The sequence below is a fragment of the Macaca mulatta genome, chromosome 18, assembly GCF_049350105.2.
Source record: "Macaca mulatta isolate MMU2019108-1 chromosome 18, T2T-MMU8v2.0, whole genome shotgun sequence".
Taxonomy (NCBI): domain Eukaryota; kingdom Metazoa; phylum Chordata; class Mammalia; order Primates; family Cercopithecidae; genus Macaca; species Macaca mulatta.
Genome location: NC_133423.1, coordinates 21516487 through 21539927, shown reverse-complemented (window position 1 = coordinate 21539927; position 23441 = coordinate 21516487). Strand labels below are relative to the sequence as shown.

Genomic DNA, 23441 nt, shown 5'->3' with positions numbered 1-23441 from the left:
GACATTTAGGCTAAAATCCTACATTTTCGTGGCTAGGCTGGCACTGACACCTTGGCAGAGGGACCAGAGTTGCTTCACATATGCATGTAGTGGTATTTTGATGATCAAGGCATTGCCTGAAGCATTGATATTAGTTTAGGGGCTCTCTTTCTCCTTTCTCTTTCTTCTTCTCTCTTTCCTCTTTCCCCATCCCTCCCCTTTTCATCTCTGCCTCGTTCTTCTTTCTTTTTTCCTCTGAACTCAAATAAGGAAATAACCCAGCCTTCAGGATGATCATATGCTTGAGTGACCAGACATCTCAGTTGAATGTCGCTGACAGAATGTAAATCAGCTTCTCAGCTCTGTGCTACAGGCCCAGCTTTTAGAAATTTTCCAGCTGCCTGTGGACTGATACTTCTGTGAAACACAAAGATGAACCACTACAAAAATAAGATGTAAAATGCAAGCATAAATTTTTGGATTTAAACAAAATTCCTCTGTCAGACTGATATAAAAATTTCTAAACACTCTCAATTTTTGTTTTTATCCAATTATGAATCTTGCCTGTCCATAGACCATATTTTGAGTAGCATGGATACAGATTGTTACCTTACATGGAGATATTTCATATTTATATTTCAGCCCATTTTCTTTGGGAAAACACAGCGTTTCTGGCCTCTTCTCTGCTCATCTTAGTTTGTCTAAACACATATCTAAGCCTTACTGATTTCTCCAAGAGCACATCACTTCAGCTTGGTGGAGAGCTTCCTCCAGTACACACTAGCTTACAACCTTTGAGCTAATGGGCATCACTCTTATTCTTTCTCTTTAGAAGTCTGAACTTACATTCTGTTCCCTAGGTCCCATTTACCATTGGTATATGTGCCCCTTCCTGTCCACTTGTCCTTTGAGGTACCTGATTGGGCTCTTAAGTAAATATATAAAAAATACGTTACATATATTACATATAACTACATATATATATATAAACTGCATGATATGGTTTAGCTGTGTCCCCACCCAAATCTCATCTTGAATTATAGCTCCCATAATCCCCATGTGTCGCAGGAGGGACCTGGTAGGAGGTAGTTGAATCATGGGGGCAGGTCTTTCCCATGCTGCTCTCATGATCGTGAATAAGTCTCAGAGATCTGATGGTTTATTAATACAAAGGGAAGTTCTCCTGCACATGCTCTCTTGCCTGCTGCCATGTAAGGCGCGCCTTGGCTCCTCCTTTGCCTTCCACCATGATTGTGAGGTCTCCCCAGCCATATGGAACTGTGAGTCTATTAAATCTCTTTTTCTTTATACATTACCCAGTTTTGGGTATGTCTTTATCAGCAGTGTGAGAACAAACTCATACAATAAATAATTGTGTATAATTTTATATAGGCACTTGGAAACTTTAGATATTAAACATAATGTGGCATACATTGTATATAAAATTATATAGCATAAAATGATATTTATATATGCAATTCTATATCATATCTATATAATATACAAAAACATGTAATTAGGGAGATATTTAGACTTGCCTTACTTACCAGTGTCATTGGGATATTTGTCTCCTTTGGTACACGTCTTCCCATCATCTTCCTGGATGTAGCCTTCCCGGCACTCGCAGCGGTAGCTGCCCAAGGTATTGATGCAGATGTGGGCACACAGCGTCCCATTGCTGCTGGCACACTCATCAATATCTGGTTTGAACCAAATGTAGAGAATACTCAGTTTCTGAGAATTCACTTCTAATACAACAGGTGACATTGGGCTTGGCCTCTCTGTTAATAACAACAAAGGACACTTGGGCCGACGTTGATCAGAGAAGCCTGGAATAAAGCAGGGAGCTAGAAATGTAGGCCATCCGTAAAAACAGCACTTTTGGCCAAGTGGCCATTGTTACAGGCTGATTAGTGATGGGGTTCCTGGCTGTGGCTCTGCCACTCCCAAGACATGTGGCTTAGACTGCTAGCCTTCAGATCTCACTTACAGAACAATGACAATGAAGCCTGCCCTAAACACTTCATAGGGCTACTTAGAAATGAAAATGAGATCACCAGTGGCAACACTCACTTAGAGAAGAAAACATTACAGAGATGATTTTTTTTGTGAGTGCCCTACTGTGCTGAGGATTTTTAAGTTTCCCTTTATGGTGTAGGTTCCAAACAGCATGATGGTGACCCACAGGTCACTTAGGAATGGTCCCTTCCCAGTTAAAAGCCATGATGGCACCTGGGAAAAGATACTTCTAATAAAAGAAAATAGTCATAATGGGTCTAATGGAAAGAGTCTTCCCCAGAAAATGTCTGCCTCATCAGGAACTCAGACAGACCCCTCATGGGCTGTGGAAATGAGCCATGGGACCACCAAACAAGTCCCCACGAAGAGCCCATGTTAACTACGCACATCATGGACTTGTTCCCCTGCTGCATGGTGGAAACAAAAACGTTTCCCACCACGAGGACAGTGGGAGGCCCAACTTCATTTCCTGTTCACTGGTTGAAGACACTGGGTAGCAGTGGGTGGGAACCGTGGCATGCAGCCCCAGACTGTGCACATGTGCTGGGCAGACAGAGGCCAGCGCTGAACTTGAGGATGGCCACAACTTCCCAGCCACTCCCTGCACAAGCTGCCAGTGACCCAGTCCCTGTATATGCTGAGGGGAGGGTGGTCATCTGGACGCTCCCCTGGCAGTACCGACTAGGTCATCTGTGGACTGGATGTTGCAGCTGCATCCTCCTCTGCAATTCCTCAGGCTCGCTGCCTTTCCCCAGGTGTCCTAAACCTACATGTGATGCTGCCTGTACTGCCCAGAGAGAGGAGATTAAGCTGATATCAGAAATAGAAATAGAACTCTTAGTAGAAGGCAAGTTCTGCTGGTACCCAAGCCCCCAAGCAAAAAGAACAGGGGCTGGGTGTGGTGGCTCATGCCTGTAATTCCAGTGCTTTGAGGGGCCAAGACAGGGGGCTGAGTCCAGGAGTTCCAGACCAGTCTGGGCAGCAAAGTAAAATCCCATTTCTATGAAATAGGAACAAAATTAGCTGGGTGTAGTTGTGCATGCCTATAGCCCCAGCTACTCAGGAGGCACAGGTGGGAGAATTGCAGGAGCATGGGAGGTCGAGGCTGCAGTGAGCCAAGATCATACCACTGCACTCCAGCCTGGGCAAGAGTGAGACCCTGTCTCAAAAATAAATACATAAAGAATAGGCTTCAAGAGCTGCTATAAACTGAAGTAAGATCCTTGTGCCTGGGACCTGAGCCTCATGGAATGGCCTGTGCCTTTCTCTGCAGGAGAGGCCAGAGATCCCTGCTCCATTCACTTGGGAGTCACAATCCCATTCTCTGGCATTGTGGGGCACCATTCCCACATGCTGACGCGGAGAAACCAGAGGACCTACAGTTGGAACTTCTCAGAAATGGTGCTCCCTAGAGCCCCTGCTAGGCTAGAGAAAGAGGGATGCTCATGACAGCTGGTTTATTTCCCATGTAGCCTCTGCAGTCTCTGCAGTTCATCCTCCAGCTGATTCTTAAATCTCATCATGCCTATGAATCATTAGAGGCATTGGTGTAAATATGCACGTGTGGACCCACTCTCAGAGTTGTGATTCACTAGGTGTGGAGAAAAGGCCAGGATTTTTTTCTTCCTAAACGAGGATCCCAGATGTTTCTCAGGTTAGCTATGAACTGACCACACTTTCAGACACATAGTTCCAGAGGAAAAGGAGCCATAAAGCTGCCTTAGAACCTCAAGGAATGCACGGCTGGGACAGCCAGTTCGTGAGGGCGACAGTAAACAGGCTGGTGCCGTGGATGGCGCAGGCTCTGCTCAGCTGCAGCCCAGGTGGCTGGCTTCGGCTCTCTCCGACTTCCTCCCAACCTGTCTGCCATATGGCTACTTCCTTTTATCCCCAATCATCTTCTAAGAGAAGGTTTATTCTTGTTTTGTTCTGTCTGCGTTTTTACGTTTCTGACCACTTATACTGTTTTACATTATTCCAGTTTATATTTGGGCGTGTTCCCCTTCTCCTGCTCTTATGTCTCACCGCCAATTAGGACCTCACTGGTACCAGATCCCGGAAGAATTCCTGGGGCTTAGTTGGTTTTAGTAATTGTGATGAAGGGCAGTGATAAGCTATCCCTAGGATAATATCAAACACAACTTCATCCAACAAGTACGAGAACTGAAGGGTCCAACCAAGGACAGAACCATCTGAACAAGGCACATGTTCAGAAGCTGGAAACAAAGCACATTCCCAACACACCCAGACAGTATGGCTTCTCCCGCTTCCGGTGTCTCTCCCGGTCATATCGGTATCCCGGATAACAAGTACACAGCACTCGGCCAAAGTTGTCTGTGCATTGCTGTTCACAGGGAGCCTCGGCACAAACGTCGTAATCTGAAAAAGCAAAGTGAGAGCTCACGTCAACCACAGGAGGCGGCGGGGTAACCTGGCCCTGGCCTGGAAAGGACTTTCTGGGCTGGGCTCAAGGGCATGTGTGAAGTGTGGACAGATACACTTAGAAGGACAGGAACTCTTTCGGGCTGTGGGGCACCTTCTAAGAGTACTGCAATGGGTAACATACATGGCATCACATCACTCGTGATTTTCCCCCTAAGTCGCCTCATCATCCTTTGGTCTTTGTCACTATCCAAAGAGAAAAGACTCTTAAGAGGGCCAGATCAGATCTGCGGATTCCCTCGGGGGTGGGGTGCTGTTTTGTCTTGTTCCTCAACTGCTGTAGAGGCAGGGGACTCCACCTAGCAGAACACTAAACAAAGGCCAGCTGGGGTGACAGGCGTTGGCGTCATCATATGGGAGGAAGGGCTGGAAGTCAGGCAGGCTCAGAGAGGTAGGAAGGGGACTTTGTGTATACATGTCTGGACTCATGCTGCTAAAACCTGAGACTGGGTAATTTACAAAGGAAAGAGGTTTAATTGGCTCACAGTTCCACACATCTGGGGAGGCATCACAATCATGGCTGAAGGTAAATGAGGAGCAAAGCTGCTTCTTACATGGCAGCAGGCAAGGGAGTGTGTGCAGGGGAGCTCCCCATCAGATCTCGTGAGACTTATTCACTAACATGAGAACACCATGGGAAAGACCCGCCCCCATGATTCAATTACATCCCACCAGGTCCTTCCCATGACACGTGGGAATTATGGGAGCTACAATTCAAGATGAGATTTGGGTGGGGACACAGCCAAACCATATCACTGTGTAATAGAAATGTGCATGACTTATAAGAGAGCCAATGCTTATGTGTGTATACTGTATAAGTGTGCGTCCTGGCGGGTTGATCTCTCATGCTGAGAAGGGATTGGGTGAGTTCGAATGGTTAGAGGTCTCTTTCCAGCCCTCAGCCTGTGCAAACTGAGGTGGATACACTGCTACTCATAAAGAATTAGGGCATCTGCTCCTCTCAGTTCCCAGGAACTGATATGTAATGAGCCTCTGAAGGGACTTTGGCTCTAATGCAGTAGCTCAGGCACAACACTGACTCCCAGGCTGGAGCCAGCACCTCATTAATCCTTTGCACTATCTCCTCCAGGTGCTGACAGATAAACTATCCTTGGACACCGAGTGAGCCTGGCTTTGCTCCACCACATATGAAGGTGAACGGGTGGGCTGTCAGCTCCTGATGCAGGGAGGGTTTGTGTGACAAGTATTGTGCCATTCTCACGATAACCTGGAAAGCTGCCCTTGTAAAATACTCCTTCCCATGATTGTGATTTCAGGCCTGCTTTGCCTGCATGGTGTTCTGACCAACCCTGCACACTGTCTCTAGCTACACATTTCCTCCACTTGGCATCACCTCTAGGCAGCCAAGGTTCTGTGCTCTTTATGTTGGAGAGCATGATCCTGGCATAACTGGCTGTGAGCTTCCCTGTTGGCTATTGCCACCATTCCGCAGCAGCTGGGAAGGGGAAGGAGGAGGCAGAGAGGCTGTCAAAGTGTTTGAGTTGATCATGGTGCCTAACAAGGCAGTTCCCTGTCTCTCCTACCATTCCTGCTTCCCTGAGGAACCACTTCCAACTCTTCCAGCTGATTCTTTCTACACTCACTTCTGCATCTCTAAATAGCGGACTGCATTGCTTCTTTATTTTTATTTTAAATCCTCTCTAATGACTTCCAGTAACAGAGGAGATGCACTGAATTTTTTTATGGCCTCCTGTCCCCTGCAGTCATACCCATAACTTTCTATTCCCTCCATCTGGCCAATATAGTTATGATGAAATTTTGATGTGATAATCTTTAGTATTTATACCATAATGACAACATAAAAGCTATTCTTTGCTGAACCTGGAAGTATGCTTGAATTACTTGTACCTTCTTGAAGACCTTTTTATCTTCTCTGGAATTAAAAGAATTATCTTGTATATTTTTGGGGTGCCAGTTACTGAACTTTCTCTCTTAGCTTCAAACACCCACCTTCTTCTTCTATGAGCTACTTTGTGACTTGGGCTCTGGAGTCCACATTCCTTTGTCAGCTGCCAACCTCTTAGTTTCTGGCAGTGACACACATAGAGACACAGACAGAAACAGGGAGGCTGGAAGAGGAAGAAGGGATATCTGCCTTTTTCTGTTTTGCTTCCTGAGATTCCTATTCATGAAAGCCTAATATCAGCCTTTCTCTTCCATCCCACTAGCAGATTGTTTCAATAGCAGCTGCAAGCCGGGCATGGTGGCATGTGCCACCTCCGGAGGTTGAGGTGAGAGGCTGACTTGAGGCCAGGAGTTCAAGACCAGCCTGGGCAACATAGTGAGATCCTGTGTCTACCAAAAGGAATACAGTGGCAGCAAAATCCAGCTTGAATTTTTTCTAACACTTGCAAAAATCAGCCTCATTGTATCCCATTTCAGAGACATCAGCACCAGCCAGCCATCTGGTAGCCCCGCCTCCAAGGTCTGGGTCCCAGATCTACTAGTAACTTCCTCTAGGTTCTGAGAAATAGGGCTTGCTAGTCAGTACCTCTTCCTCAGAGTTTTGGGTCCTCCCAACTTCTAAGTTTTCACTGGGTCAATATCTTCTCTTTGTTTCCCTAGCCTAGAGGCGGTAGCTGCTTCCTGCAGTTGTTACCTCAGTGATACTTAGTTTTCCTTTTGCATTTTTGGTTCTCAATTACTAGTTAGCAGTTCTTTATATTAATTGCTTTCTGTTAAATAAGTGGCGAAGGGTCAGGCGAAGGTTTCTGGACAACTTCAATCTACATGTTCAGTTCTCTACAAATTGATCACTAATTCATCACCAGAGATCCCCTCAATTTTGCAAATCTCTTCTTATAGACATTTTTTCAAATTAATCTCAACTTGCTCTAATTAGGACTCTGTAGGTCTGCTGCATGGCAGCTACTACTCTTGGTCTTGAACTCCTCAGGTAATCCTCTTCTCTTAGCCTCCCAAAGTGCTGGGATTACCAGTACCGCACCCGGCCTGTAGCTGCATCCAGGAATGTGCATTCACCACGAACCTATGGATGCCCATCACCTCCCTCTCTCTTGTGTTGGATTCCTGTTTCCTGGATCCCACATGTATTAGTCTGTTCTCACACTGCTAATAAAGACATACCTGAGACTGGATAATTTACAAAGGAAAGAGGTTTAACTGACTCACAGATCCACGTGGCTGGAGAGGCCTTACAATCATGGAAGAAGGCAAATGAGCAAAGTCATGTCTTACATGGTGGCAGACAAGAGAGAGCTTGTGCATGGGAACTCTCATTTATAAAACCATCAGATCTTGTGAGACTTATTCACTACCATGAGAACCGTATGGGGGAAACTGCCCCCATGATTCAATTATCTCCACCTGGCCCTGCCCTTGACACGTGTGGATTATTACAATTCGATGTGAGATTTGGGTGGGGACACAGCCAAACCATATATCCACATCTTTCTCTCTTCCAGTTTACTCCCTCATTTTGGTGGAGAATATTCTCCATTGGCTTCCTGACTTAGAGCAGCAAATATGAGACAGCAACGCTTAAAAACTATAGCTTCCACTCATGAGTTAACATATTTCTTTAGACATTCTAGTTTCTTTTTGCCATCTGTTATGGTTAATGCTACAGGTCAACTTGGCTAGGCCATGGTACCCTGCTATTTAGTCTGGAGCAAGGTTCACCAGGAGGATATATATGCTCTGAATCAGTATCCAACATATGGTATGGTTTGTCCCATAACCAGGATTCACAGGTCCCAGAATCAAGGGTGGAAATGGGAGAGGCACCACTCACTGTCACCCGTACTGATCCACTAGCAAAATTTTTGCTTCCTTTTCCTGTAACTTTATGTTATATTGGCCCAGAGGGCTTAGTTTCAAAGGGAGGAATACTTCCAACAACAGAGGTAAAAATGATTCCATTGAACTGAAAATTAAGGTGCCACCTGGCCACTTTGGTCTCCTCATGCCTCTGCATCAGCAGGCAAAAAAGGGAGTTATTGTGCCAGCTGGGGTGACTGATCCTGGCTATCAAGGGGAAATTGTACTGTTATTCCACAACAGAGGGAAGAAAAATTTTCTGGAACACCAGAAACACCTTAGGTGGTCTCTTAGTAATTGTCACACCCTGTGATTAAAAAGTCAACAGAAGACAACAACTCAATTCAGGCAGGGCTAAAGTCTCAGATCCTTCAGGAATGAAGGTGTGGATCACCTTACCAGGTAGAGAAAGAACCATGATCAGGCAAGGTGCTTGCTGAGAGCAAAGGGAATATGGGTTCGGTAGTAGAAGGTGGCAGGTTACATATATCAGCTATGACCATGTGACAAGTTACAGAAAAAAAGCACTGTAAATTGTAATGAGTATTTCGTATCTTTCCATGGATTATTTCCATGTTTGTGTTTGTGCGTGTGCATCTGCATGCCAATCTTTGTTTTCTTCCTTCTTTTATCCTCTTATCATATGTCATAAGATGTAGTGACTTTATATCACAGTATTTAAATACTGTTAACTTTACATCACAGTATTTACATTAAAGCATATCAAGGAGATGCTGGAAAATTCAGTGCCACAGGACTTCATACCCTCTTCTGGGTAAAGGGTTAGTGTGTTTCATGCGGGATAGTTGTAGCATGTCAGATGAACATACAACTTTGTTATTGCCTGTATCTGGAGATTAGGTATGGTTTAAGGAGAGGCGTATGGGTACCAAGTTGACAAGGGGTAGATTTGCGATAATTTTATGTGTCATCTTGGCTAGGCCAAAGTATCCAAATATTAGGTCAAACGTTATTCTAGGTGTTTCTGTGAAGATATTTTTAGATGAGATTAACATTGAAATCAGTAGACTTTGAGTAAATCAGATGACCCTCCATAATGTGTGTGGGCCTCATCCAATCAGGTGAAGGTCTTAATAGAAAAAAACATGACCTCCCCTCCCACACCCCGCCAATCTAAGGGGGACTTCTGGCCAGCAGACTCCAACTGCAACTCCTCCCTGGATCTCTTGCCTGCCAGCCTACACTGAAGACTTTGGACTTGCATCTCCACAATCTCATGAGCCAATCCCTTTAAAAAAGTCTCAATCTCTCCCTCAGTCTCAGTCTCTCCCTCTCTCTCCATACATAGAAAATCAAAATCAAAATTGGTTCTATTTCTCTGGAGAACCTTAATATACAATATTTTCTGAAATCCTGCATTTGTACTTTGCATTCTCTGGGGATAGAAACAATTATGACTAAAGATATCTTTAGTAAAAGAAACAATCACTGACTTTTTCCCACAGATTAAAACAAATCTGCTATGAAAAGTGTTCTAGCAAAAATGACAAAACAACTTTCAGCATGTGTGACCACTTTTCCTGAAAATATTCAGTTCTGGGTTATGTTAATCATAGGCGCTGTAGTTCCTTTAGGATGAGGGAGACGAGTTTTAAGACCTAGATGTTTGAAACCACTAACACTGAAAGAAACTCTAAGTATGTGGTATCCACGCAATGTGTTTTTAATTAGGTTGGGCAAGGTCTTTAGATAAGATCTTGAACCAAAGGGCCTAAAACTTAATTTTCTTTGCAGTCTGCCAAACTGCAACATAAAGGACACAGCTGGTGATTGAGAAAAGCTGATATAGAAAGAAATGCAATTGTTGTGACTTTTGTGGGTTTACCCATCATGCTATAACCAACAGAATCGACTGGCAGAGAGAAATTCAGCTTAGAGAAACCCAAGACCACATCAGCCATCACACGTGGAGCGGCTCCCAGCCAGCCTTCCTACGGCAGCTTCCTCAAAGGTCGCAGCTATGATTCAAGGAACTGTCTCATCCTTCCACTGAAAACAGCAATAAATGGGAGGGATTCATCTGCTTCTAAATGATCAAAAATGGTGCTCTATGAGATAATGCAACAGAATTAGCTTGGCTGGGCTCTCGATCTTCTACAGAGATCTGGCTTCTTGGAAAAAGGTGAAGAAAACTATTTCACATTCCCCACCCATCTCACCCCAGCCCTGAACAAGCTTAACCCCATGCCCTTCAAACAAAGTCTTTAGTGCTTTCTGTGTCAGGGCTCTGCCTGGAACCCACTGCAGTCCTCTACTTTCTACTTGTTTAAGTCCTGGGCAGTCTTCCTTGATAACATGGTCTCACTTCTCCCCTCATTTCCAAGACCCTCTTTGACTGCCCTGGGCCTCTGTGTATGTGTCCCCTCTGAACACTTCCTGCTTTGCATGTCTCTATTGCACACATTGCAGTTATTACTAACAATGACAATAGCAGCAATAACAGCAGCCACCATTTATCAAGCATGTAATAAGAACCAGCCTGTGTTCCAAGTGCCTGACATGTGGCAAAATTCTTAAAACCATCATTTGACCCACATACTAATACTACCCTGTAAGAACCAAGGCTTAGAAAGTAACTTGAACTTGCCCAAGGTCACAGCTATTAGTAGGACATAGAAGCATGATTAAAATCCAGGTCTATCTGATTCTATCTGCTCCCCATCCTGGCTTCTCAACTTGAATGCGTGCAACTTGAGAGCTGGGTCCCTGCCTTACTTTGTATCTGTATCTGAGTGCTGGGTTGAACACTCAGGTCATGTTTGCTGATGGGCATGTAAAGGGACTTAAAGTTTAGCAGGTGAAAGGCAGGTAAAGAAAGCAAGTGGAGAGGTCAAGGGAGGAGGGCTAGTTCTAACTGTGTATAAAATGCTAATTGGGGGATTATAGCCCATGAATCATAAAACCTGAAATGCTATATAAGAATGACTCAATGTGTGCAAACACATCATGTAATGATCAGACACTGGACATTACATATAACAAAATTGGCATCAGAAAAATTTAATGCCAAAAAAAATTTAATGCCAAAAAATATGCACAGATGGCACAGATAATCAGACACAGATAGCACCTATATTCCTTCAACATCTAAAGTTGATAGACTTTGAGTGATTAGTTGTGAATAAAGTGACACAATCTTTTTTATATTACATACCTTCTGGGATGCATTGTCCAAGAACAAATTTATATCCTTTGCAGCACTTTTTCCTAAGAGACAAACAAATATTTAAAATATAATATTAGGTTAAAAATAAAATTCTTTTCAGTTATTGTTTTTTGAATGAAATAACCTGTGCCCAGGAAACATTGAGGCATAAAGCAAAGTAGGGGCAAAGTATTTTTAAGGCAATCTGGGATTAAAAGAAAAAATATCAATAATACATGACCACATTTTCTAATACCGGGATATTCTTTCTGCTACATAATATATGAAATCAACATTTTGAATCCTATGAAATTAAATAATTAACTCAGACTTCAAGATACTTATATTAAGCAATTAAAGGAGTATAGGACACAAATAGGAAAAGGACCTTTAAGGATGACCAGGCCTCTCATTCCACAGGCCAAAGAGATACAACTCGTTTATTATAACAATTAATGAATCATAATAACAATACTTGGCTAATTATAACATAATGATTGTTAATTGTAATATAACAATAATTAGGTAGTCAACTATTAAGGCAGAGACTGGAACCCAAACATTCTGATTCTCATTTGAGTGATTTTTTTTAAAAAACACTTGTACCATATAAGAGACCGAAAGGTACCTAAATGATCCGAATTTAAAATACAGCGAACAGGTCATTCCTAACATAAACATTCAATACTTACTCCACTTCAACCAAGCTAAGTTAACCAAGTTAACTACCTGCTAGAAGAAAAATATTTACACTCTCTGAATGAATACAGCAAGATGCAGACTCTCTACAACATAACATGTACAAATGTGACCCATTCTCAAAGAGAAGACAATCAATGCTGCAATCTCCAAGATAACCCATATGTTGGAATTATTAGACTTTAAAGTAGCTATTTAACTGTGTTCAACTACATAAAGGAAAATATACCTGCAATGAACAAAACAGAAAATGTCAACAGAGAAACTACTAAAAGAACAAAACAGAAATTATAGAACAAACAGATCTGAAATTTATAAACATGCTGCTGGATGTGCTTAACAGAAGAATGGAGAAATGATGCAGGAAAGAATTTGTGAATTTGAAAATAAATGAAATAAATGAAATAAATGAAATAAATAAGTGAATATTATCCAATCTGAAGGAAAGAGAAAAAAAGACTTAAAAAAGGGAACAGAGACTTGTGGGCTAATATCAGAGGTCTAAGGTCTGGTACTTGGAGTTCTAGAGGGACAGGAGACAGTAAATGGAGCAGAAAAATATATTTGAAAAAACAATGGCTGAAAACTTCCAAAATGTAGTGAAAGAAATACATTTTCAGATTAAAGAAGTTTAGCAAGGCCGAAACGGCTAACTACACACATACACAAAATGCCTACAGATGTCATAGTCACGTTGCTGAAACCGAAAGAGAAAATCCTGAAAGCAGAGAAAAATTACACATGATATACAGGGAAAGGATGATTTTAATAACCACGAACCTCTCATCAGAAAACCACAGTAAACAGAAGACAGTGATATGACATCCTTTGAGTGCTGAGAAAACAAACTTGTTCAACCCAGAATATGCAGTGAAAATACCCTTCAAGAATGAAGGTGAAATGAAGACATTTCAGATTATAAATAACTAAAAATTCATTGCCAGCAGACCTGTGCTAAAGGGAGTTATTCAGGCTATCAGGAGATGACACTAGAGGGAAACGTACATCTTTAGGAAGGAATGAAGAACATTATAAATGTAAATATCTGAGTACATATAAAGAATTTTTAAGTTCTGGATACATGTGCAGCACATGCCGGTTACATAGGTACACATGTGCCATGGTGGTTTGCTACACTCATCAACCCATCACCTAGGTTTTGAGCCCCATGTGCATTAGGTATGTGTCCTAATGCTCTCCCTCCCCTTGCTCCCCATCCCTCCACAGGCCCGAGTGTATGATGTTCCCCTCCCTGTGTCCAAATGTTCTCATTGTTCAACTCCCACTTATAAGTGAGAACATGCGGTGTTTGGTTTTCTGTTCCTGTGTTCGTTTGCTGAGTGATGGTTTCCACCTTTATCTATGTCCCTGCAAAGGACATGAACTCATTCTTTTTTATGGCTACATAGTATTCCATGGTGTATGCCAGTTAGAATGGCGATCATTAAAAGTCAGGAAACAACAGATGCTGGAGAGGATGTGGAGAAATAGGAACGCTTTTACACTGTTGGTAGGAGTGTAAATTATTTCAACCACTGTGGAAGATAGTGTGGCAATTCCTCAGGGATCTAGAAATACTGTTTGACCCAGCAATCCCATTACTGGGTATACATCCTAAGGATTATAAATCATTCTACTATAAAGATACACGCACACATATGTTTATCGCAGCACTATTCACAATAGCAAAGACTTGCTCTTAATTTCTCAAAGCAAAAATAATAACAGACATTGTCTTGCAAGGTTTGTAGTTGCATGTAGTTGCAATAAATATGACAACTGTAGGAAAAAATGGCAGATGGTTAAATGGACCTATATGGTTACAAAGTCCCTACATTTTATGTAAAATAGCAAAACATTGGCATTTCTGCTGGAGCTAATGTTTCCTTTGTCTCATTGTCTCCTGCTCCCATTACTTTCCCCTTTCCTTGCCTTCACCACTTCCATCATCATACACAAGAAGCTGAGAATTAACCACTGTATAGTGGATCTGCAAATCTCAAGAACATACCCCAAGATATTTTGACTATAAAGGTTAAATGACCATTTTGAAGAAGTATTTTTTGGTAACTATTAAAAACATAAGATTCAAGGTTATTCCTACTGCAACATCATTCTCGCTCATTTGTGTTTGGGCATGCTTTCTAGGAAGAGAAACTGAGTTAAACGCAGTCTACCACTGGGAACTGCATGTCACCTACAGCCTGTCATGTCACCTGTGTGAACACACCATTTGCATATCAAGGTAGAGAAAGGAGCACAAACCACTGATTTGGGAAATCAGACATTATCTGTGTCTTAAAACAAGTTTCAGTTTTGTCGAATAATCAGAACTTTCACGTAGGTTAGATAAGGTCTTCTAAGAATTTTGACACACTTAATTTTTTTCCATCACATTTTAATAAAAATTTAAGATCATTATTTTCTACTCCTTCAAATTAGTATAATGTGATTATATTACAGGTTGAGTAACCCTCATCTGAAATACTTGGAACCAGAAGTGTTCGGATTTCAGATTATTCGGGAGTTTGGCATATTTGCAGAATACCAGCTGAGCATCCCCAGTCCAAAATTCTAAAATCTGAAATGTTCCAATGAGCATTTCTTTTGAAAATGTTTCAAAATTTTGGATTAGGGATGCTCAACCTGTATTGGTCAAATTAATTTGCTGCACTACAATTTGGTCTCCCAGGTAAATTACCATTCCTAGGAGAAACTTAAGTAATCTCTTCCTGAAACAAAATTTATAAAAATTTGATAAAATCCATAATTAGTTTTATGTGGAATTTATGAAAAGTTCATTTTTTTTTTTTTTTTTTTTTTTGAGATGGAGTCTTGCTTTGTCGCCCAGGCTGGAGTGCAGTGGCCAGATCTCAGCTCACTGCAAGATCCGCCTCCCGGGTTTACGCCATTCTCCTGCCTCAGCCTCCCTAGTAGCTGGGATACAGACGCCCGCCACCTCGCCCGGCTAGTTTTTTGTATTTTTTAGTAGAGACGGGGTTTCACCTTGGTAGCCAGGATGGTCTCAATCTCCTGACCTCGTGATCCGCCCGTCTCGGCCTCCCAAAGTGCTGGGATTACAGGCTTGAGCCACCGCGCCCGGCCCATATGATTGTTAAAAGTCAAATTTGGTAACAGAAATTCTGAAGCACTGAAGCATAACTGGGTACAGCAATGCCACTTCATTCTTCTCCCTGTAACATTTCTCGCATGCAATCCAGTGGTGGTAGATATCTTACTTCAAAAGCATATAAAGTATGCTTTCAATATAAAAACAGTGGTATTTGGGGATGCTATCAAAACAGACTTGAGTGATACAGCTAAGGTCCCCCTGCCTGAACTGGCATTCCCAGCATAGATTAATTTGACATTTTATGTTAGAAGGAAATCATCCATCCATCCAATTTACCAATATGAATGATGTGTGGCAGTGTCCAGAGTGCTCTTATTAGACATAATTTTCCAACTTGTCAAACTAAATTATAATTTTACTTACCAAGAGAAGCCCATGAAGATATAAATTTATGATGAGGTACCAAAAGTACAGGGTCTACCTTTCTTTTTTTTTTTTTTTTTTTTTTTTTTTGAGACGGAGTCTCGCTGTCACCCAGGCTGGAGTGCAGTGGCCGGATCTCAGCTCACTGCAAGCTCCGCCTCCCGGGTTCCCGCCACTCTCCTGCCTCAGCCTCCCGAGTAGCTGGGACTACAGGCGCCCGCCACCACGCCCGGCTAGTTTTTTGTATTTTTTAGTAGAGACAGGGTTTCACCGGGTTAGCCAGGATGGTCTCCATCTCCTGACCTCGTGATCTGCCTGTCTCGGCCTCCCAAAGTGCTGGGATTACAGGCTTGAGCCACCGCGCCCGGCCGGGTCTACCTTTCTATTCCATGAAACTTAAACTCTGTCTAGTTTTCCATAGTTTAAAAAAGTCCAAGCTCCTAGCAACCGGAAGGAAAACTGGCTTGAGTATTCATTAAAATTTCACGGTTATTACTTACTCCATTACTTGAGGCTGTCCTACAGAAAACTATAAGAGGAAGGAAAGTACTGGATGATTTGAAACTCCAGTGATTCAGGAGAAAGCTGGATACAAGGGGGAAAAACCCACGTGTTTTTGATAATCAAATCGAACATCACAGTTAAACATATGGTTTTATTTGTCTGTTTCTATTTTAATGCTGCATTTAAGATATAACCTCTGAGCTGTTTGATGGCATTTTAAAGTTCATGCAAATCAATATGATCCTTTACAATCTCTCTTTCCACATCCAAGATATTAAAGTTGGGCACTGTGACCTTTATGAGCATTTCAAGGGTTTAGCACTGTTCATGCAGCGGAGTGAGAAGAAACCTGTCATTTGCTTTTTCATGAAATCAAATAATGAAGTGATTTGATATGCTTTCAAAAGGCTATGGAACTCCATCACGAGAAGATCTGAGTTTCAGGATGAGCATGCATCATTTAAATACCTGCTTAGCTAAGAATTAATTTCCCCTCTGGGTTTTTTCATTGCATAACTGACCTCAGCTCTCTGCTCAAGGCAAGGAGTTGTGAGACGGCAGTGCATCCTTCTGTCTTCCCTAGAGTTCCTGAGAATACATTATTCTGCATGTTAAACACCCATCAATCATAAATCACCATTTAAAATAAATAATGAAATATTCTGAAGCATTAAAAAAATAAACACTGGTTGCACATGTTATACCGTTTCAAAGATTACTTACAACATTATTTATGTACAACAAAGTTGAGACGGCCAAAGCGAAATCTTGTTATGAAAGTATGGGCACTTGTTAGATCTAACTACAAACACTGCTGTATGGTTTTTATCTTTAGAAAAACAAACTAAGATGGGGAAAGCTCGTGTGATTCTGGGGAGACAATCATTCTTAATACACTTCACGTGTGGTAGCTTGGTTTTCCAAATACAAATACTTTTCTCACTTCTTGGCAAGGGGAAGTGATTAGATGGTTGTTACAAAGAAAGGGTTTTCATTATTATACCTTGTAATCAAGAAAGTCTGTAGAGTTTTCCCCTGGGTGCCCCTGAGTATAAACACATGTAAAAAAAATAATAATAAAAGTCATGCAGGCAGAAATACACCCCTCCAGCAAGGTGTGTGTGTGAGTTTTTGGAAGGAAAAACTACACCAGAAAAATGAAGATAACAGAGATTGCATCATCAGACTGTCTGCTGGTCATTATGTTAGAGACTAGAAAAGAATTTTAAAAATAACTTCCTATAGTATTAGAAGACTAAAAGTGACCATGAAAGGTCAAGTGAATTGGCCGACAAATATCTGCACCCTTGCTGCAATGCAAGGGTAAATTGTTCTATGATTTATTTGGGATTTTCCTTGCATGGCTGCTTATTCATGCACCAGATAAATCAGATTTTTTTTTATTTATTTATTTTTTGAGATAGAGTCTCACTCTGTTGCACAGGCTGGAGGGCAGTGGCATGATCTCGGCTCACTGCAACCTTTGCCTCCCAGGTTCAAGCGATTCTCCTGCCTCAGCATCCTGATTAGCTGGGATGACAGGCACCCGCCACCACATTCAGCTTATTTTTGTGTTTTTGGTAGAGACAAGGTTTCACCATGTTGGCCATGCTGGTCTCGAACTCCTGACCTCAGGTGATCTGCCTGCCTGGGCCTCCCAAAGTGCTAGGATTACAGGCATGAGTCACCATGCCTGGCCTGATTTTTTCTTTCTAATGAGAGAGGAAACTGCGTTTTTGAGAGTATTTGAGAGTCCTTGGTGTTAAGGTAATATGTAATGAATGGAGCATTGGCTTTGGGGTCAACAAATGTGGGCTACAATTTTGGCTCTGGCATTTACAGAGCTAGGGATGTGACCTTGGGCTTGCTCCTTAATCTTGCTGAGCTTCAGATTCCTCATGGACACAACATGAATAAATAATATCTGCCTTATGCGATTGTTGATGGGATTACAGTTAATGTAAGAAAGGTGCCTAGCACAGGGCCTGGCTTGCAGTCAGAAGAGTGGTCTAGCTGCAGTTTTATGAATACAGCAAGCAAATGGCAAAAGCAACTCTTCCCAGTTGCTTTCATCTTATGACTTATCTCTTTTCTTCCACCTCTTATTCAATGGCAGACAAATCTTTTCTTCTGAAAACAAAATAGGGGAAGAAATAGGGAGGAAGAAAAGTAAGGGGAGAAACTTTTGATTTCAAGAGGCTGGAAAAGAAATGTCATATTGCTTTCTTCTTTTACAAGTTAGCCCCAAATAATGAAAACCAGAAATAAAAATGCAAGCCCCATAGCATATGGATTTAGGAGACTTCTCTAACCCTGAAACACAATGTATGAACATGGCAAAAGGATTGTGCGGGGTGGAATAACTTCAAACCTGGCAGGCTCCAGGGGTAGCTACCGTGGAGAAGCCAGCCAGCCCTCCCTGCGGAACCTCAGCAAGGCTTAGCAACCAGAAGCACCAGCTGTTAAGGAAAGTGGAGACCAGGGTGCAGCAAGATGATCTCCAAGCCTGGTGAGAAGGAAGACTTCCATCTTTCTCCCCAACCCCAAAGCAAGCAGCCCCTATCCTTTTCCTACTGCAACAAGAAGCAAGAGGTATATTCTTTTGGAAAACTATACCCAAATAAAACAAGGAAACCTCAAACCTACCTATTTATTCATTTACGTGTAAGCTTGTTTTTACCAAATCTCAGTGACAATATTAAGAGAATCATAAAAAGCATATCCAAGAAACTCCAGACTCTGGGCTACCAAGCCAGAGAGCTGAGCAGAACCTGTCCTTGAGTAGGTAATCCTGGTCAGGCACACAGAAGTCCCAAATGCTTTTAAAGAACCTCTTCAATTTAATATTTCATTCCAAAGCAACGAGCTCCTTCTGATGAAGGCTTCTAAAGGCACACTAGATGGTGGCTTCCTCACACTGTCAACTACTCAGGCCTAAATGGAGACTTCCGAGACACAAAGACTGAAGAACCCAATTTGCATAACTTTCATCATTCCAGCCACACTGTGGCATGCCTAAGAAGGGAGTCTGGAAGAGAGTTTTTGCCAGGAAGTGGCAACATGATCCCCTGGGGCTAATTTTAAAAGGCTGAGGGTTTAAAAGTGGTCCTGATTTTTTTTGTAAAGTTTTTTAGTATGAGGAATCTTTCGTTTCAATGTTCTTCCCTTGCTGAAATCTTTATTGAGCTTTGCATGACTTTGTGTGAACTACTAGAATTCCTTTTACACTACATCCCCTGAGAATAGAGCTGAATAAAATCACTGGTCTCACATCTGAGCATGCTTGGTTCCAGCCTTTTAGCCAGAAAGACTGCTCCTCCCAGGCAAATGTAAGAGCATCATGGTCACTACAGCAATCACTAAGAGAAAACTAAAAACAAAATCTTCCTCCACCCACCACCACCAAAACCTGCCTCTTTGTTCATCTACATTGTAAGCTTGTTATTACCAAATCTCAGTGGCAGTATTAAGAGAATCACAAAAAGCTTGTTAGGCATAACTTGCTAACATGTACAGTTACTGATGGTCAAGATCAAATGAGAAAAACAGTATAATGGTACCTGAAAAAAATTAAAGATAGAATTACCACATGATCCCGTAACTCCACTAATGGATATATAGTCAAGAGAATTGAAAGCAGGGACTCAAACAGATATTTGTACACCACTGGTCATAGCAGCATTATTCACAGTAGCCAAAAGGTAGACACATCCCAATGACCATCAATGGATGAACGGATAAAAAGGTGGTGCATACATACAATGGAATATAGTTCAGCCTTAAAAAGGAAATTCTGATGCATGCTATAACATGGATGAACCTTGAAGACATCATGCTAAGCAAAATAGGCCTAACACAAAAGGAGAAATATGGCATGATTTCACTTATATGAGGTACCTAGAGTATCCAAATTCAAAGAGACTGGAAAAATGGAAGGGTGGTTGCCAGGGACTGTAAAGACGGAGTTAATAGGAAGTTACTGGGTAATGGATACCGAGTTTCAGTTTGGGAAGATGAAAAATTCTGGAGACGGATGGGGGTGATGGATGCAGAACAATGTGAACGTATTTAATGCCCCTGAATTTTACGGTTAAAAGTGGTTAAAATGGTAAAATTTACATGTTATTTTTGCCACACACACGTACACGCAACAATCAAGTGAAGAAGTAATACAGTTGAAGTCATTCCTCTAATCATTAAAACCCTGGTCATGGTATCATCTGGGCTTTCGCTGCTCAAATTACAGAAAAGTAAAAAGCATATGTGGGAGGGTTATTAAACGGGGCTAAGGTAACAACCAGAAGGTACTCATTCCAACAGGGCGCAAGTGATGATTTTTTCATAAATTAATCAAATACTTCCTCAAAAAACAGAAGACCTGGAAGTCTGGGCCCTGGGCCTTGGGAATGTACTTCCCAGGTGTGAATCTGGGCTCTGCTGCTTTCCAGCTTCAGTCCTTAGATAACTGACTTTAAGTTCTTCTAACTCAACTTCCTCATCTGTCAACTGGGATAGTAACACTATTCACCCTACAAGTTGGGGTGAGGGTTACAGGAGTTTAAAGGCATCTAGAGCTTGGTAAGCGCTGGCATGCATGAAGCCTAACAGCAAATGTAAAAAGACATCTGCTGTTTTTCCTGCTGCGTCTCCCACACTGAGCCCATCTGAAGGACACTGAGCGCTGCAAGCAGGGACATCAGGATGCGAGGAACCCCTGCTACAGTCTAACTCCCACAGGCCTGGCTTGAAGTGAAAAGTTGCCAGTCCTCAGTGACAGCCAAACAGGGACCAGGGTCTCAACCATATGTGTTTCCATGTTCACTCCTGTTCAAAGACATAATAATTTTACTGGCTAGAAAGAGAAGTGAAACCTCTTAGGCTGCTAAAGCATTTGACTTCCTATGATCAATGTGATATCCATCTCAATGATTAAAGACAAATGATTGGTTCTCTGTTTACTGAAAGCAGGCCCAGAACTTATAGATGTCAACAGCAGCGCACACTACAAGGCTGAGAACATGTGTGCTGGTTCTGACAGTCCTCTCTATCTCCCTGGCATATCAGTGTGCTTCAGACCCACGGGTCAATGTCCTCAGCAGACACAGACACTCGGATGGCCAGAGTTTCAAGGTGCTTTGGAGAAAAGAACCCTGGAATGATTAACTTTCTTTTTTTTCTTTTTTCCTTTTTTTTTTGAGATGGACTCTCGCTCTGTCACCCATGCTGGAGTGCAGTGGTGCAACTGCAGCTCACTGCAACCTCTGCCTCCTGGGTTCCAGCGATTCTCCTGCCTCAGCCTCCCAAGTAGCTGGGATTACAGGCATGTGCCACCATACCCAGCTAATTTTGTATTTTTAGTAAAGACGGGGTTTTGCCATATTGGCTAGGCTGGTCTCGAACTCCTGACATCAAGTGATCTCTACACCTCAGTTTCCCAAAGGGCTGGGATTACAGACATGAGCCACTGCGCCCGGCCCTGATTAACTTTCTCTTGGCAACCAAGTCTTTGAACCCAGTCTTCCATCTTTATCTCCCTAAATGAGTTTTCTACCTTGTCTACCCTCATTATCTTGCTTGCTGGCTGCCTTTTCCTTAGTTCAAATGAGAAGCAGATCATCACCGAAATATAAGGAAAAAATGTAACAAATTTAAAAAGGTAGGCTTGATATTACCTTTGCAAAAAATAAAACGCGATTATATTGTATATGTATATACTTATATACACATAAGTAGTGAGATTTTTTTTTTTGAGATGGAGTTTCCTTTTGTCACCCAGGCTGGAGTGCAGTGGCGTGATCTTGGCTCACTGCAACCTCTACCTCCTGGGTTCAAGCGATTCTCCTGCCCCATCCTCCCAAGCAGCTGGGACTACAAGCGCCCGCCACCACGCCCAGCTAATTTTTTGTATTTTTAGTAGAGACGGGGTTTTGCCATGTTGGGCAGGCTGGTCTCAAACTGCTGACCTCAGGTGATCTGCCTGCCTGGGCCTCCCAAAGTGCTGGGATTACAAGCGAGAGCTACCGCACCCAGCTGAGATACTTATTTTTACATAACAAAATAAAGGCTAATTTGGAGATTCACCAAGGTATTCACAAGAGGTTCTGTTTATGCAGGTGCGATAAAAGATATTCCCCATTTTTTCTGCATATTTTCTGAATTTTCTATAACAAGCATGAATTGATTTTGTAAGAAAAAATAAAGGAACTAATAAAGTAATCATTATTTTTCAAAGTCTTTTGGTATATTTCAAATGCCAGGCTTGGCAATGGCTTCAGAAACTTCTGGTTTTGAAACTGGGTAAGGAATGATGTTCATGAATGCATGTTTGGCACGACTATATACAGGCATGTCTGCGCCAATCATGATTCACTTCGCCAACCCAAAACAGCAACATTTTAAACAAAGTCATTGTTGTGACCAGCTACGTTTCAACCGAACGGCTTTTGACCAAGTCACCTGGAGCCAACATATGGTAATCAGTAAGAAACTGCTTTAGGAAACCATAGTATCATTTAGTAGGATATTCATTATTCTTACTTTTTTCACCTAAAATAACTGGCTTACTAGAGGTTTACTTTACATAAGATTTTAATGGAACAACTTTCTCCTTTGTAAGACATGTTTAAACCAACAAATCTCTGCTCTCATTTATTTCCATGGTGACTAATTTTTGGAAGCACTGATGGTTGTGAATCTTACTCTGAGGGTCATTGTCTGGAGACAGCACATGAGAGACTATTCCTTGGCAGCAATGTGGTTCACTGCCAACAGTAACAATTGTGGGATCCAACACCCAAAGACCTGGGCATTTATTTATTTTGACTTTATCCTTAGCTCTCTGAGCATTTTAGGAATACCTGAATAACTATTAGTAATGCTACAATGGCATTTATCAAGCAAATCATATCTTCAAGCATTGCATTATATACGATAAACTGAGCAATATAACAAAAATTGTCCACCATGGTTGCCAAGCATCCTGGAAAGTTTCTGAACTGCCCCCTTGCCACCTCGCTCTCTCACACTGTAAATTTTCTCTGCAAGTCTGCCATTGCTCCTCCACCTTTTTCCCTTCCTCGAAGGGTGGATCCATTCATAGGCTTTATACCCTCACCTTTCTGTTCATGGCTCTCTCCTAAGCTGCAAATGCGGGCATTTTAGTTGCCTTCATTTTTCTTGCCTATATTTTCTAAGTTTTTAAAGTAATTATTACATTATTACTTTTGGAATGAGAAAATATTATATTTTGAAACTAATAGAAAAAAAATGGCCAGGCGTGGTGGCTCATGCTGGGAATCCCAGCATTTTGGGAGGCCAAGGTGGGCCGATTGCATG

At 42.0% G+C, this 23441-nt stretch overlaps 1 protein-coding gene across 2 annotated transcripts in view; it reads right to left on the bottom strand.

Moving 5' to 3' along the window:
* Window positions 1-23441, bottom strand: part of CCBE1 (collagen and calcium binding EGF domains 1) — a 283314-nt gene that overhangs the window by 55378 nt on the left and 204495 nt on the right. For both annotated transcript variants that reach the window (XM_015122114.3, XM_077974672.1), the window contains exons 3-5: window positions 11417-11469; window positions 4243-4377; window positions 1527-1679 (exon numbers count right to left, since the gene is read on the bottom strand). In XM_015122114.3, coding sequence (XP_014977600.3) covers window positions 1527-1679; window positions 4243-4377; window positions 11417-11469 — 341 coding nt within the window. The remainder of the gene's footprint in view (window positions 1-1526; window positions 1680-4242; window positions 4378-11416; window positions 11470-23441) is intronic.